This window comes from Pyxicephalus adspersus, chromosome 9 (genome assembly GCF_032062135.1).
Source record: "Pyxicephalus adspersus chromosome 9, UCB_Pads_2.0, whole genome shotgun sequence".
In the NCBI taxonomy this organism is placed as follows: Eukaryota; Metazoa; Chordata; class Amphibia; order Anura; family Pyxicephalidae; genus Pyxicephalus; species Pyxicephalus adspersus.
Window position 1 is genome coordinate 34,170,870 of NC_092866.1, and position 14,303 is coordinate 34,185,172.

A 14,303-nucleotide genomic window follows, 5' to 3' on the forward strand; every position below is an offset into this window, starting at 1 on the left:
CAAGACTTGGTAGATTCAGTGCACTTCTGTCTGCACACACCTGAACTCAAGCTGTTGTATGTCTGTACACAGTGCTGCTGCAGCAAGTCTGGTCCTTTAAAGAAAAAGTATTTATTCACGTATTGTACCTGTGGCCCCGCATACAAGATTCTTTATGGCATACATAAAAGCTATATAGCTTAAATTTAGGTTTCTCACGAGCATACAATCAGGGAGATTCCAGGATTCACACTATGATCGAAAGAAATAGAGAGATTGCCAAACCTCTGAAAAAAGGAAAAAAGAAGGAACACTGCATGTATGGACTGTCTTGAATGTATCTAGTTAGGTCCTGGAAGTAGGAGGGGATAGGCATTAACCTATTCGTATCCTGACATGGAGCAGTCAGGAAAACAATTTTTGATTTCTTAATATTAATAAATACTTTCATTAAAATGTTTGTAAAATTGCTCTTTTTGTTCATCTAAAGCCATACTCATGTGAAAGTCCCAAGTCCTTCACATTAGGTCCAGGTTGGGGACAACAAGATGTGTTTTTTTATTTTAATGACACTGAAATCGATGCAGATACAAAGAATGTTTTACAGTTCCTCTTGTGAAATAAATTTGGCAGATACTGCTGTCAGTATTTTCTGAACAGCCATAACCCACTGCCATTTTCTTACAGAGCCTTCCCTTAATACCTTAATCATCTGGCAAGCCTCTGTGGCTAGTACATCAGAAAGGTGAGTTAGTTTCAGCTGGGGTCATTTCCTCCAATGTATTTGTGCAGAATGAGCTTTGTGACATCGCCATCCATCATGCTGTGTGCTGCAGTGGCCTGTTTATACAACTCAGCAATTCCCTTCCCTCCCTGTGTGTCCCTGCATCTCTCTGCAGCTATATTATCAGCATCACGCACATCGGACACATTGGGCAGCATAACGGGAGTCGCGATCTACCCATTGCCCTGAGACTGGGAGCCACCATTTCTGAATGTATAATAAAAAATGCAAATTGTCTGGATGTAAAGCTGATCTTTTGGTTTCAGTCCCCCACCCTAAGCAAACATGCAGCTGAACATGTAGCAAGTTGTTCCAATATGTTCTGCACACCTGAGCTGCATCCTCATTGTGGGTCAGTGATTCACAAAGTATTGCAAGCAGGCAATATTTTTAGATCAGCAATGGCAGAATAAATAGCCCTCGCTGGCTCTTCTGGACACTAAATGCTTACATTAGAAGAGCCAAGAAAAGAAAACGTATAGAAAATAATTTTCCCCATTTATTTAAGTCTGCTTTCACCTGATGCTCAGAATTTATTTACAGCTGGTAGCTTAAATACAAAACCAAATATTCACTCAGAAACATTTGTGATATAAAGATCTTTAGACAAGCCTATAGATTTAGCTTTATATTCCCCCTGCCTTGCTGCTCTATACTGGGGATAGAGCATACAATGACTTACAAAGGGCAGATAGCGAGAGTTAGAGAGAAATGAGGCTAAATGGCAGATGATTTTATTAAAACACTGAAACCCTCGAGTGATGGTCCTGCTATTTGTGACACGTTTTACTTTGTTTGCAATGTTAAGCAATTAAATGTCAATAAAGATTGTTGTCAAAAAAATCAACAGGCCCCTCTTGATGATGCGGCCAGTCTCACGTGATCAGTCGGTGACGTGTCTTGGAAGACACGCCTTTTCTGATTTACGTCACGGTGACGTGTTTACCCTGTTGTCAAGATGTGGTTCTGGTCCCGGGACCCGGCCCGTGATTTTCTGTATGATGTCTCCGGAGAACGGGAAGAATTACCAGGAGGTTGGGGAATCCAAAAGGGTAAAAAGAAGGTAATAGCCATTTTGTCAGAATAGGTCAGTGAGAGGAGGAGGAGGTGGGGCATGGTGATGAGCAGACTGGGGCAGTACAGTGAGGATGGAGACAGATGAGGTGTATTGTGTGTGCAGATATCTTCCCCGGCACAGTCCTGTGGTCTGCCTTCCCTCAGAATGCAACATTACCACAGGGAATATTGTAATGTGATGTTTTGGGTCACATGACTGCAGTAAGTGGCCACCCTGACAACACACAGGTAGATCTGGCCCGATACTTGTTTATAACTTGTGTGTATGTACTGAGAAATCATTTGATATGGCATGCATTACCACTGGTACCATATCATACTGGTGACCATAAATTGCCAGTAACAAATCACTGGAGCAAGAAAGCATTTAACTGCTGCAACAATGGAGTAAGTTGCCACTAGTGACCAGATCACCAATGCAGCTAGGCCCTTAAAGAACTTTGTTTCAATTTTTGTTTCAATCCTTTTTATTGGTTTTAACATAACAAAACATACATAGAAAATGGCACATACATAAAAAATGGGGGCTCAAAGCCCTCGTTTGCACTAAAACATCTTGAGACAAGTGTCACTTTACATTTACATAACATTGCTGGGGACAACCATAGGGAAGGTACAAAAAGGGGTATGGGGGAAAACACAGAGGGGAACACACATATCAAACAATTTTTATTGCCGAAATGGGGGAACATGACATATGTTAGGAATCTGAGAAATCAAATAAACCTTGAGAGCCTCTTTACCGCTCTCTGTAACCTCTCCAGGTACAACCGGGGATTCATCAGGGATAGGGGTAGGATTGGGCGAGGGGTATGGGGGTTGCCCGACTGGCCTGTTTCAGGTTCAGTCTATAATCTACTTTAGACCCAGCTGTATCGAACTCTTCAGCTCCCATGCACTCTATTAGGCTCACAGCCAGAACGATTTAAATTGAGGCGATTCTTTGAACCAATCCCAGGCGGACCATATCAACTTGTATTGCTCGGTCTTATTCTCATCCTCTGCTACTAACAGTTCCCTATGTTGTATCTTTTCTAATTCTAGAAGCCAATCTCTCATGGTGGGTACTATGGGCTGTTTCCACTTTCTAGGGATAATTGTCCTAGCTGCCGTAAGAAAATGTCTAAACACATCTTTCTTACTAGCCTTTAAAGACCCAGGAAGGTTGGATAGCAACGACATTTGGGGAGTTATCCTTAAATCGGAACCAGTCACTTTGTTGTATGTGTCAGCTATCTGATCATAGAGCTTACGAATTCCCGGGCACTCCCACCAAATATGCAACATCGTGCCCCGTTGAGAGTGACATCGCCAGCACCTGTCGGGAGTGAGGGAGACATACGATGGATGTCTGTGGGACATAAATACCACCTGGAAATGATTTTTTTAATTGGTCTCTTGGGCCTTACAAGGAAGTGCCATTTTATGGGTCAGAATAAATGCCTTTTCCCATTCCAAAGGGGAAATAGATAACCCCAATTCCTTTTCCCAATATCTCGTGTAGGTGGGAGCATTATTAGCGTATACTCTAATCAATATCCCATATACCTGGGATATCACATGGATCGGCCTATTCTTGGAACATAGTGATGTTTCAAAAGCCGTGTGGCTCCTTTGTATGGGATATGTGGCCAGAAATGTCGATGTAAAGGAGGATAATTGGTTGTATAGTAGCCACGCGTTCGGCAGCCTCTGCATCCCGGCGTCCAAAGATGAGAAAGGCGGGGCCCTCCCATTCTGTAGTATACTGCATATCTGCCTATTATCCTGAGCTGTCCAGGATAAAAATGTTTTAGCTTTCAGCGCTGGGGCAAATGAGGGATTATCAAATGGGGGTCATGGACCCTATCTTGGAGGATACATGGCCCGCCCTGATGAGGTTGTCCCACTCCTTCAAGAGGTCAGAGGTAACAATTGGTAATGGTTGGTGCAATTGTAGCACAGACCTGGCCACCCACAGTAGAGAGCAAAGATCGATGGGGGATAAAATATTTTCCAGTAAAACCCAGCTCTTCCTGTCTCTATTGTGGAACCAGTCAACTACCCGAGTCAGCATGGCTGCTCTGTAGTAACATCTGATATCGGGGACACCCGTGCCACCTAGATTTTTAGGCCTAGTAAGATACCGGAGGGCTATTCCTGGACGTTTCGTTTTCCACAAGAACTTTCTGCACAGTTGCTGCATCGGGATCGTCTGGAAGATATACAACATTTTGGGTAAAATATCCATTTTAAGAGTATTAATTCTAGCAAAATGCAAATAATTCTAATTTAGCTTTTATACAGAATTAACCCTTTCAAGTATCGTACTAACAATATATATATATATATATATATATATATATATATATATATATAACATTCTTTTTTTTTTTTTTTAAACAACTAAGCTAGCTGCTTACCTTTCAGTGACTCCTCTGAGATTGTTTTTTGCTAGAAAGCAGTGACATATCAGGCTGCAACGTGGATGTACGTAGTCTTAACTGGTCTTCCAGGTGCTGATCTGTAATTTGTCATCCTAAGGATGTCCTATTATGTGTTAAGTAGAAAAAAAAAAAAGATTTCCAGCGATATGTTGTTGAGAAGCAGGAGAGCAAGCGTCGTGCGTGTTCACTGAGGTGAGGATATTCAACTGCATTTTTCCATATTTGAATGGGATCTTTTTTGCTGTCAAACAGTGACTTCAGAATCATCTTCCAAAAGCTCAATTAACTCCATCTGCAGCTTCCCTGGGGCCTCAGATACATAACGATAACATCACAAAATTGTCGATGTCTCGTTGCATTTGCTCGAATATAATTCACAATTTCTACAACTTTCTGGAAAGTGTCATTTAAAACTGGATTTCGCACAGAGACTGCAAAATGCAATGAAAAGAGATAAGATCATTTTTGCTTGAAACCTCTTTCTTAAGTTGTGCGATAAAACCTTTGTTATTCCCTGTCAAAGAACCTGAACCATCTGTGCATACAATTCTAAATTGGCCAGATTCAGTCCGAATTCACGACATTTGCCTTTAAAATCTTCAAACACATCGATTCTTCGCATTCTGCTCTTTAGAGTGCTTAGAGCAAGTACTTCTTTGCAAACATTAAAAACCTTTGTTATGGCGGAAACAAAAAATAATACCCGCTCTGAGTCAGTGCAATCAGTTGATTCACCCAGCGCACCTTTTACTTTTTGGAATATTTCTTTCAGTTGATCTACTACATTGAGTGCTAATTCATGCTGCCGATCAGCATTAGTTCTTCTTGAAAGAGGCAGTTGTTTGTATTTGTTAACCTTATCAGGATCTAAGCATCCTACAACCTCTACCATGCAACCTTTTATAATTTCCGCATCACTAAATGGCTTTCCTTTTTCCCCAAGTATATATGCCACTTTATAAGTAGCTTCTATAGTTGTGTTTCCGATACTCTGTACTGATTGGAATAACTGCCTCTGTTTTTGCTTCCCTTGTTTCAATATTTGTAAAGCAATCCTTCGGGATTGACCTTCTAGCTTAACGTATTTATTCTCCTTATGAGTAGAGTAGTGTTAATGTGCATTGTATTTTTTTACCGTTGAAATCACAGCGACTCATTTTATCCTTCTCAGAAAGAACATAGTATTGCAATTCCCACTCATAGTTAAACACTCTGTGTTCTTCTTTCAGCGACCTTTTCGTTTTTTTCGTAATCAAGTGACAAATAAACCCTGAAGGAAGGAACCCCAAACGCTGCACTCTCTATGCCAGGGGTGCCTAAAACATTGATCGCGATCTACCAGTCGATCGCAAAGGCAACCTGAGTTGATCGCAGAGCCCTGGCTTAGCACTCCTCCCTGCTGTTAAACAGTAGCTTGCTGCTATGTCTATAGGGATGCTGGGGATGTCTTTCTGTGTGAGAGAAGGCTCCTTGTAACTATGGTGTGTGGGGAGGGAGGCAGAGAGGGCAGGAGGAGGGCAGTATGAGTTGAGCAGTGCTGGTTAGCAGTTGTTTTTCTTGTGTAGCAAATAATTCCCCTATGCGAGGTGAACTGTAGCTTTCCTGTCCCTATAGTCTCGTAGTGCAATGTCTGTGCAACATTCTGCCATTCGATGTCTCATTAGCTTCAGTCACTTCTGTGTCATACTCGGTATATATTTAAATAAATATATGTTTAGCATTTTTATTGTTGGTAGATCAATTTGACTTGGTCATTTAAAAAGTAGCTTGCGGGCCTCCTCGTACCATGGTTTTAGGTCCCACACGCGCCAAGGCTGAGGCACACTCTTTTACATTCGTTAATGCGCTCTCTCATTCAAAATCCCACCCTTACTCTTCCTCCGCATTTTCCTTTGAGTCACATCGTTATAGTTATTAGACTGAGCTCGAGCCAATAGGTTTAACACTGCCAACATCCCTAATTTTGCAAGTGTATGAAAAAACACGTTTCATGGGACTTTAAAGGCAGTTCGATGTATATCATAAGTAGACTTAAATATAATAGAGGTAATCTTTTATTAAGCACAAATCGGGAAAAAAAAGGGGAATCTTTAAAGTCCCATGAACACATCTGTTTTTTCATACATTCACAGTGATTTATTTTTCCGAAGGCGTGATGTTACGTCACGCCAGTTTCACGTCTGTAAGCGACTGTTATCGGGTGTGGTGTCTATCGCCAGTTTTCTGTACCAGCGTCGCCAACAATGAACATTTCAGGCGACCTATTTATCGCCTCCAAGAACTATATTTCGATAAGCGATACCGCCTTATCACGGCCAGATAACGGCTTTTACTGAGAATCTTCTGTTAGCAGAATCAACATATTGCCAAAATTAGTTCGCATATATGTTAATCAATGTCATATACATAACAATAGGAAAACTTGTTTAGGAAGGCCGCACATCACGCTCCAAAAGACTGCATGTGACCTTAAGGTCGCAGGTTCCCCACCTGGTCTGGTCTAGGACAAAGGATTATATCTGTAAATTTTGATATTCCATGTCTAATAAATATTCTATGTCAGATAAATACCCTTTAACTTTACATTCACTTTATAACTGATTTCTAAATATCTACAAAATTATGAGTCTTTTACAAATGCTAATTATTTAGGAAAGCAAATGCAAGCATCAGCCTCTTTTAATCCTTATAAAGCTGAGCTCAGACTGGGGACAGGTAAAGCCAGTCTGGGGTGACTGAATGATGAGCTCCTCAGTCTGCTTCTTCTCTTTCTACTATTACTAGGTTGGTGGTGAAGAGAGAACTTTTAAGGCACAAATTAAACCCATAAAAAAAATGAATTGCTGCCAGACAGGTCCTTTATTGCAGAAGAGATTGGCAATGTATCTTCTACAATAAATTTACCTTTTCCTGCCTGATCATATTTTTTTTTAATTGCACTCACCGGTCCTCGCTTTTTCCAGGATTTGGGTCTTGATTGGCCAGGCTGAGTTGACAAAACTCCAATGCAGGTTTTATACTGTCAGGAGGCATTAACAGCCTCTATTTGCAATAAAGATTTGCCTGATCACTCATTTTCAACCTGAAACTTTAATTCTACTTTAGGCATCACTAAACTACAACCGAGAAACATTTTTTTCTTCCTTTCCAGAGCTGTACATTTTTTTGACTGGATAGGCAAAAAAAATACTGTATTATTTTAGCTGTTTATATAACGTCCCACTGGTATTTACTAGTTTGAAGAAACCAGTGTCTTGTTTATTTCATCGATTCTATATTTGTGATTGGATAAACTTGTTAGGCTGGCATCATGTTAGTTGGATTTCCTGCTATTACTTTACATTACAACCACATCTTGTTATACGGGTTTTGATGCTGGCTGTGACCCAGAAGCCATTGTCCAACATACTTATTGAGCTTGGGGCATGTGTAATCATCATAGGATTTTTTCTGATGGCTTTAATGTTTCAAATCTGGTTTGTCATCAAATCAATTGACTAAGATGATCTGACATATCAACTGTGTGGCTGTCATTTAGAAAAACCATTGCTACTGGGAATGTGGAAGAAAGGGAACATTAGTTCTTTGTTGAGATGCGCACGTTTTGTTAGTTCCGCAAGTCTGGTGCATGGCTTCCTGAAAAATGGAATGCTTGATTCCTAAATGTAATTCCAATTTTTGTCACATTTTTTACAGGGTAAAATTGTACAGAGGAATAGTTGTCCCAGGTTAGGTGGCCACATGTTACTATGTGATTGTTTTATCAACAACTATTAAGTGCAAGAAAGAGAAATTTACCTTTACTTTTCTTTCTTCTAGACTCAACAGGAAGTGAGAAAATATCTTTCCAATGTAAGGGACGTCCCCTCTTAGATAGTTGTCATATGACGTGTCTCCATTAAAGTTCTTTTCCCCGTTCCTGTTGTGGTTGCAACTCAAAGTTTTGGATTTGGGAAGCTTTTAATACTGGTGACATTATTGATGGACAGATTGTGAATTTCTCTAATGGGGAATATCATTTAAAAAGAAGGATCAGAGAGAAGGTTTTTTGTACAAATACACAAATAATGTGTATTGCATTCAATGATACTTTAACAATAATAATAAATAACAATACATGACATTCTTTTATCCCATAAACCACAATAGTCGCTTGTAGTTTACCGAATATAGTAAGGCGCTATACAAATGTCATCTAGCATAAAAAGCACATATACAGTGAGGGAAAGAAGTATTTCATCCCCTGCTGATTTTGTACGTTTGCCCTCTGACAAAGGAATGACCAGTCTATAATTGTAATAGTAGGTTTATTGAAGGTGTGAGAGACAGAATAACAACAAAAGAACCCTCAAAAACCCAGTGCTTTAAAGTCAGAGGTTGATGTGCATTGTAATGCGTGAAATAAGTATTTGATCCCCTATTAACTAGTCTGGAGACTGGCTAGGCCACTCCAGGACCTTCATGTGCTTCTTCTTGAGCCACTCCTTTGTTGCCTTGGCCGTGTTTTTTTTGGTCATTGTCATGCTGGATTACCCATTCACCACCTATTTTCAATGCCCTGGCCGAGGGAAGGAGGTGCTCACCCAAGATTTGACGGTCCATGGCCCTGTCCAATGTCCCTTCGATGCGGTGAAGGTGTCCTGTCCCCCTAGCAGAAAAACACCCCCAAAGCATAATGTGTTTACCTCCATGATTGACGGTGGGGATGGTGTTCTTGGGGTCATAGGCAGCATTCCTCCTCCTCGTCCAAACACAGCGAATTGATGTCAAAGAGCTCAATTTTGGTCTCATCCGACCACAACACTTTCACCCAGTTCTTGTCTGGATCATTCAGATGTTCATTGGCAAACTGCAGACGGGCCTGTACATGTGCTGTCTTGAACAGGGGGACCTTGCAGGCTCTGCAAGATTTCAGGCCTTCATGGCACAGTGTGTAACCAATTGTTTTCTTGGAGACTATGGTCCCAGCTGCCCTGAGATCATTGACAAGTTCCCCCCCATGTAGTTCTGGGCTGCTTCGTCACCGTTCTCATGATCATTGCAACTCCATGAGGGGAGATCTTGCTTGGAGCTCCAGACTGAGGGAGATTGACAGTTATTTTGTGTTTCTTCCATTTGGGAATTATCGCGCCAACTGTCCTTTATTATTAATAATAAACAGGATTTATATAGCGCCAACATATTACGCAGCGCTGTACATTAAATAGTCCTTCTCACCAAGCTGCCTGGTGATAGTCTTGTAGCCCAGTCCAGCCCTGTGTAGGTCTACAATCTTGTCCCTGACATCCTTAGACAGCTCCTTGGTCTTGGCCATGGTAGCTAGTTTGGAATATGATTGATTGATTGATTGCTTCTGGTGACAGGTGTCTTTTCTACAGGTACTGTAACAAGCTTGGATTAGGCGCACTCCCTTACAGAGGGTGCTCCTAATCTCAGCTCGTTACCTGCATACAGTGAAGACACCTGGGAGCCTGAAATCTTGCTGGTTGATAGGGCATCAAATACTTATTTCACTCATTACAATGCACATCAAGCTCTGACTTTTGAGCACTGGGTTTTTGAGGGTTCTTTTGTTATTCTGTCTCTCACAGCTACCATTATAATTATAGAATGGTCATTTCTTTTTCAAAAGGCAAACATACAAAATCAGCAGGGGATCAAATACTTCTTTCCCTCACTGTATATATAGCCATATAGTGATATAACTTGTGGAGAAACTGTTCGTATTGACCGATGTACCTGGCACGTTTTGCCCTGGTAGGCTCCATCAGGGATAGCGGTGCATAAAAGAATTATTTTGTATGCAGTTAATATGTCTTAAGTTTATAAACATATTGACAAACATTAGTAGTGATATTCAAAAATGTAAAAAATATCAAAACAAATCATTGACATTTGATGGTAATAAATAACATAATATTCCATAATAAAAATATGTACAGCCAAATAGACAATTAGTTAATAATCAATAGTTAATAGTCCGTATGCATGCATTATAAGTATATATGCAAGTTAAATACCAATAAAGAAAAAAAGGGGGGTAACTTGCATATATGGCTTTGTTTGGCTAGCTTTAAAGCCGTCTCAAAGGTAACTGTTTAAAAAAGGATGTTTCCTGGTCAGATGGCCAACTAATGAATTGTAGATTGGATAGCTCTGAATTCCACAGAGTGAGGTACGTATCTATATAAACGTAGGTAATAAAAAGTTACGGTTTTAGATAAAGTAGTCTGTAGACTCGATGTTAAAGATTTGGAATAAATATAACGTACCTGTGGTGAGAGATGATAGGGTCTATTGCTTGTGTAAAAGAATCTGCCTGTTGGCAGAGCAGAAGTGTCCCTGCTGGCGTGCAGTGGAGCAAGGGGAATCCCTGTAGCGTGATCTATCCTTAGGAAATGGCGTCCCAGGGACCTCCCCACGTGCTTGCTGCCGGCGTGGGGGAAGCCCAGAGGCCAGCAGTATGACACAGGTCCTAATCAAGCTGCGTTAGTTGGACGGAGCACAGGAGGAGGGCGGATTCCCCAGTGCCCGGCTCATTGCTGAGACCGGTCACAGACCGATTCCAGCAAAGCGCCCTCGTCTAAATAGATGGGGATGTACAGGGAAAGAGCAGCTCCTTCCTACTAGACCCTGTATCACATATAGAAAATCTCTATCGCAAAGTCCAACTCTCTACGGGATTCGCTAGTAACAATCCATTTTACTTCAAAACCCCCTACCTTAGACCAATCAAAACTGGAACATTTAAATGTGCTTCCTGTAATCGGTGGGAGTGGGTTCATGAAATTCAAGCACTTTTATGACGCAATGGTACGGTACATAAAATTAAGTATCGTGTCAACTGCTAATGCCCAGGTTATCATTTACATCTTCCTGTAAACAATTCTACGTTGGTAAAACCAAAAGACCACTCAGACAACGCATATATGAACATTTATATTTGATAAAAAATGGTAAAATGACTAGTGTTGATGTTCGAATTCGGGTTGTCCCTATATTCGACCCGAATATGGCTGTTCAAATTCGGGTAGACCCGAACCAAATTTTGCTGCATTCGACAGCTTTAATTATTTATTTCGTATCTGTTTTTTATTTTAAACTTGTTTTTTTTTTATCTTTTACAGGTTATCCAACAATGACATTATGAATCATAATGTCATTGTGGGATTCCTGGACCGTGGGAACTGTGCGGTCACAGCTAATTGAAAGCAGGTGCCTTCAATTAGCTGTAACCGCAGGCAAAAGGAATGTATCTTTTTATGTATCCTTTTATAATGTATCTTTTTACATCTGTTTGGAGGCTGTAGAAGCTCTACACAGTGCTGAAAGAAATCCGAAATTTTCTCCCATTGACTTTAATCGTGTTAGAATTCGATGTTCGACCACCCGAATTTTTTTGCTATATTCGGCCGAATAGCTGGCGAATCGAATAGTGAGCTATTCGACCAACACTAAAAATGACAACCCAATCAGCTATCATGTGGGCGCGGAACATATATTTGATATGCATTGCATTACTTTCGCTGCCCTCGAACAAATACCACCTAATCCCAGGGGAGGCGATTACGATAAAAAATTGTTACAAGCAGAAAGAAATAGATTTTTTGTTTAAATGCTAACCACTTTCCAAGTCTCAATTATGTTTTTTTTTTTAAACTATTCCTCTAATCAATGGGCCAACAAAACAATCCATGTAATCAGTATTACTAATATTAACCACCCGACCGTTAAACCCGACCTTGGTTCGGGTTTAAAGATTTTGCAAAAATCGATAAACCCGAACTTTGTCGGGTGGTTAAATCCCAAATTATCGCATTTTCAGTAATTTTCATTTATTTATGTATTCTTGTTTAAGCTGATTTTTGTGTCTTTAATTTTATTAAAAGTATTTTTTTTTTTTTACATGATTGTGTGTTTCAAACATTTTTTATATTCATGATATCTACTAGAACCCTGTTCGGACATAGTTCTGTAAGTTACAGGTCTACAATTTAAAAAACAAATTTCATGAAAAACAGTGTACCGCTTTTGGTACAGAAATTTAGACATCAGTGTAACGGCCAGGAGGTTAATTTATAAACATATTATTGTATATGCGGATTTATTTACCTTCATATGTTAATGATATAATTTGATTCATAATACCTGAAAAAAACTGTATAATCACTGATTGTGATGCATACTTGTATGTTGTATTTATTGATATATTTCATAGTTCTCCCCAGAGGGTTTTAGCTGGTTGCTCCGCCTGGCTGCTGTTAATACCCCGCCCACCTCTCCTCAGCAGCTCTCATCCTCCGCACCTATCTCAGTGAGGCTGCTCTGTGTCATCCGTTCAGAGGATTGCTGCTGGGATGAGAGGTGAGCACACACAGTTCAGCCTTCATGTGAAGGAGAAACAGGCAGCCCCGCCCCATCTCATAACACGAGCTGGGATCTCTATTTTAAAAAAAAAAGTCTGCTGGTGAAATGTATCCACTGCTAGAGCTGTGTGTGAAGTCTGCATGCCATTCTGCATCCTCACAGCTCTGTGTACAAACCTCCAAATCTCCTAAACTGTACGTCACAATGACCTGTAATTTTCAGGGTGCACAGGCCCTAATAGATACTAGTTACTAGTTTCAGCCCCCTAGCTTTAAAGATTTTCAAGATATGGGGTCACAAATGTAAAAAGTTATGAAAATTTAACTTTGGGGTTGCTGTTTCAGAGGAACGTGCAACTAGGAGTCCTAAATTGAAAATGCGAATTGGGGACCCTGGAGCCACTAACATAGCACGGAGCATTGGAGTGGGCCCCAAAATATATAAATACCTGTCACAAATCTATACCTATGAAACTACTGTCCGCTTTTTTTCTTTGAAGCCCAATTTCTCTGAGGTGGGGGGTACAAAACTGAAAATATAGGTGCAAGTGGCGGGCACATTCTCCCCTTACAATCTCATTACTACAGCATCATTAGAACATAAAACACTCTGCCCATCAAAATGGGCTTCCATGCCCTGTTACACATTCCTGTCCACCTTACTAACATTCTGAAATTCAATTGGGGAATGGGGAGGTGTAAGAAACCAAAAATATAGGTACAAGTGGGGAACATCTGTGACTAACATACCCTAAAACTTCATCACTATGGCATCATTAGAAAATTAACTCTGCCCACCAAATTTTATTGAGGTTGAGGTACTGGACGGTTACAGTCGTGTAACAAGGAAGTGCATTTTGATGGACAGTTTTTTTTATGTTGTAATGATGCCATGGTGATGAAAGGTGATAGCCACATGTGTCCCCCACTTCCACCTATATTTTTGTTTCCCTGCACCTCCTGCTGCAGAATATGACAAGCAGCTTTTACACACACAGCTATCACACTGCCCTGCCAATGACATCATTACACACTGCGGATAAACTTCACAGACAGTTTTTTTAAAAGAATATGGGCAATGATGAGAGGAGGACACTGTCTTGTCCCCATCTGATATCACATGCATGTTGCTATTAAAGCATCGCCACATTTTTAAAATATATTAAGGAGTGACATTCTCTGTTATGTAATGGAAAAATGTTTTTTTTTTTTGTTTTTTTTTTTTTTGTGGAGAGGACCTCTCCCCTTCAGTCTTCACTTCTATTTCGGTAAAGACCAAAGGGGTAATCCGCAGCCTCCTGGGATATTTGTGTCACATATCCCAAGAGGTTCTGGGCTGCTCCTTGTGTGCATGCACCTTTATTATTATTATTATTATTATTATTATTATTATTATTATTATTAATAATAAACAGGATTTATTTAGCGCCAACATATTACGCAGCGCTGTACAATACAGACAGTGATACAGGAGGAGAGAACCCTGCCCTGAAGAGCTTACAATCCAGTAGGTGGGGGAATTTCACACACAATAGGATGGGGAGATATGTAGTGGTGGTTTCAAAAAACAGAAGAAGACGGCTAGGCAAGTTTGAAAAAATGGGTTTTGAGCGCTCTTTTAAATGAGCAGAAAGTAGGAGCAAGCCGAATAGGATAAGGAAGACCATTCCA

The 14,303-nt window shown here is 40.4% G+C and overlaps 1 protein-coding gene across 3 annotated transcripts in view; it reads left to right on the forward strand.

The window, feature by feature from the left end:
- The first annotated feature begins 599 nt into the window (after window positions 1-599).
- Window positions 600-14,303, forward strand: part of SCYL1 (SCY1 like pseudokinase 1) — a 37,425-nt gene continuing 23,721 nt past the window's right edge. The window contains exon 1 of one of the 3 annotated variants that reach the window (XM_072421349.1): window positions 600-724. Coding sequence is in view for 1 of the 3 variants with exons in the window: in XM_072421347.1 (XP_072277448.1) it covers window positions 1,722-1,826 (105 nt within the window). In the remaining 2 variants the exon portion in view is untranslated. Of the gene's footprint in view, window positions 725-1,670; window positions 1,827-2,047; window positions 2,069-14,303 lie in introns of those variants that run through there. The other 2 variants (XM_072421347.1, XM_072421348.1) reach the window with 2 other exon arrangements.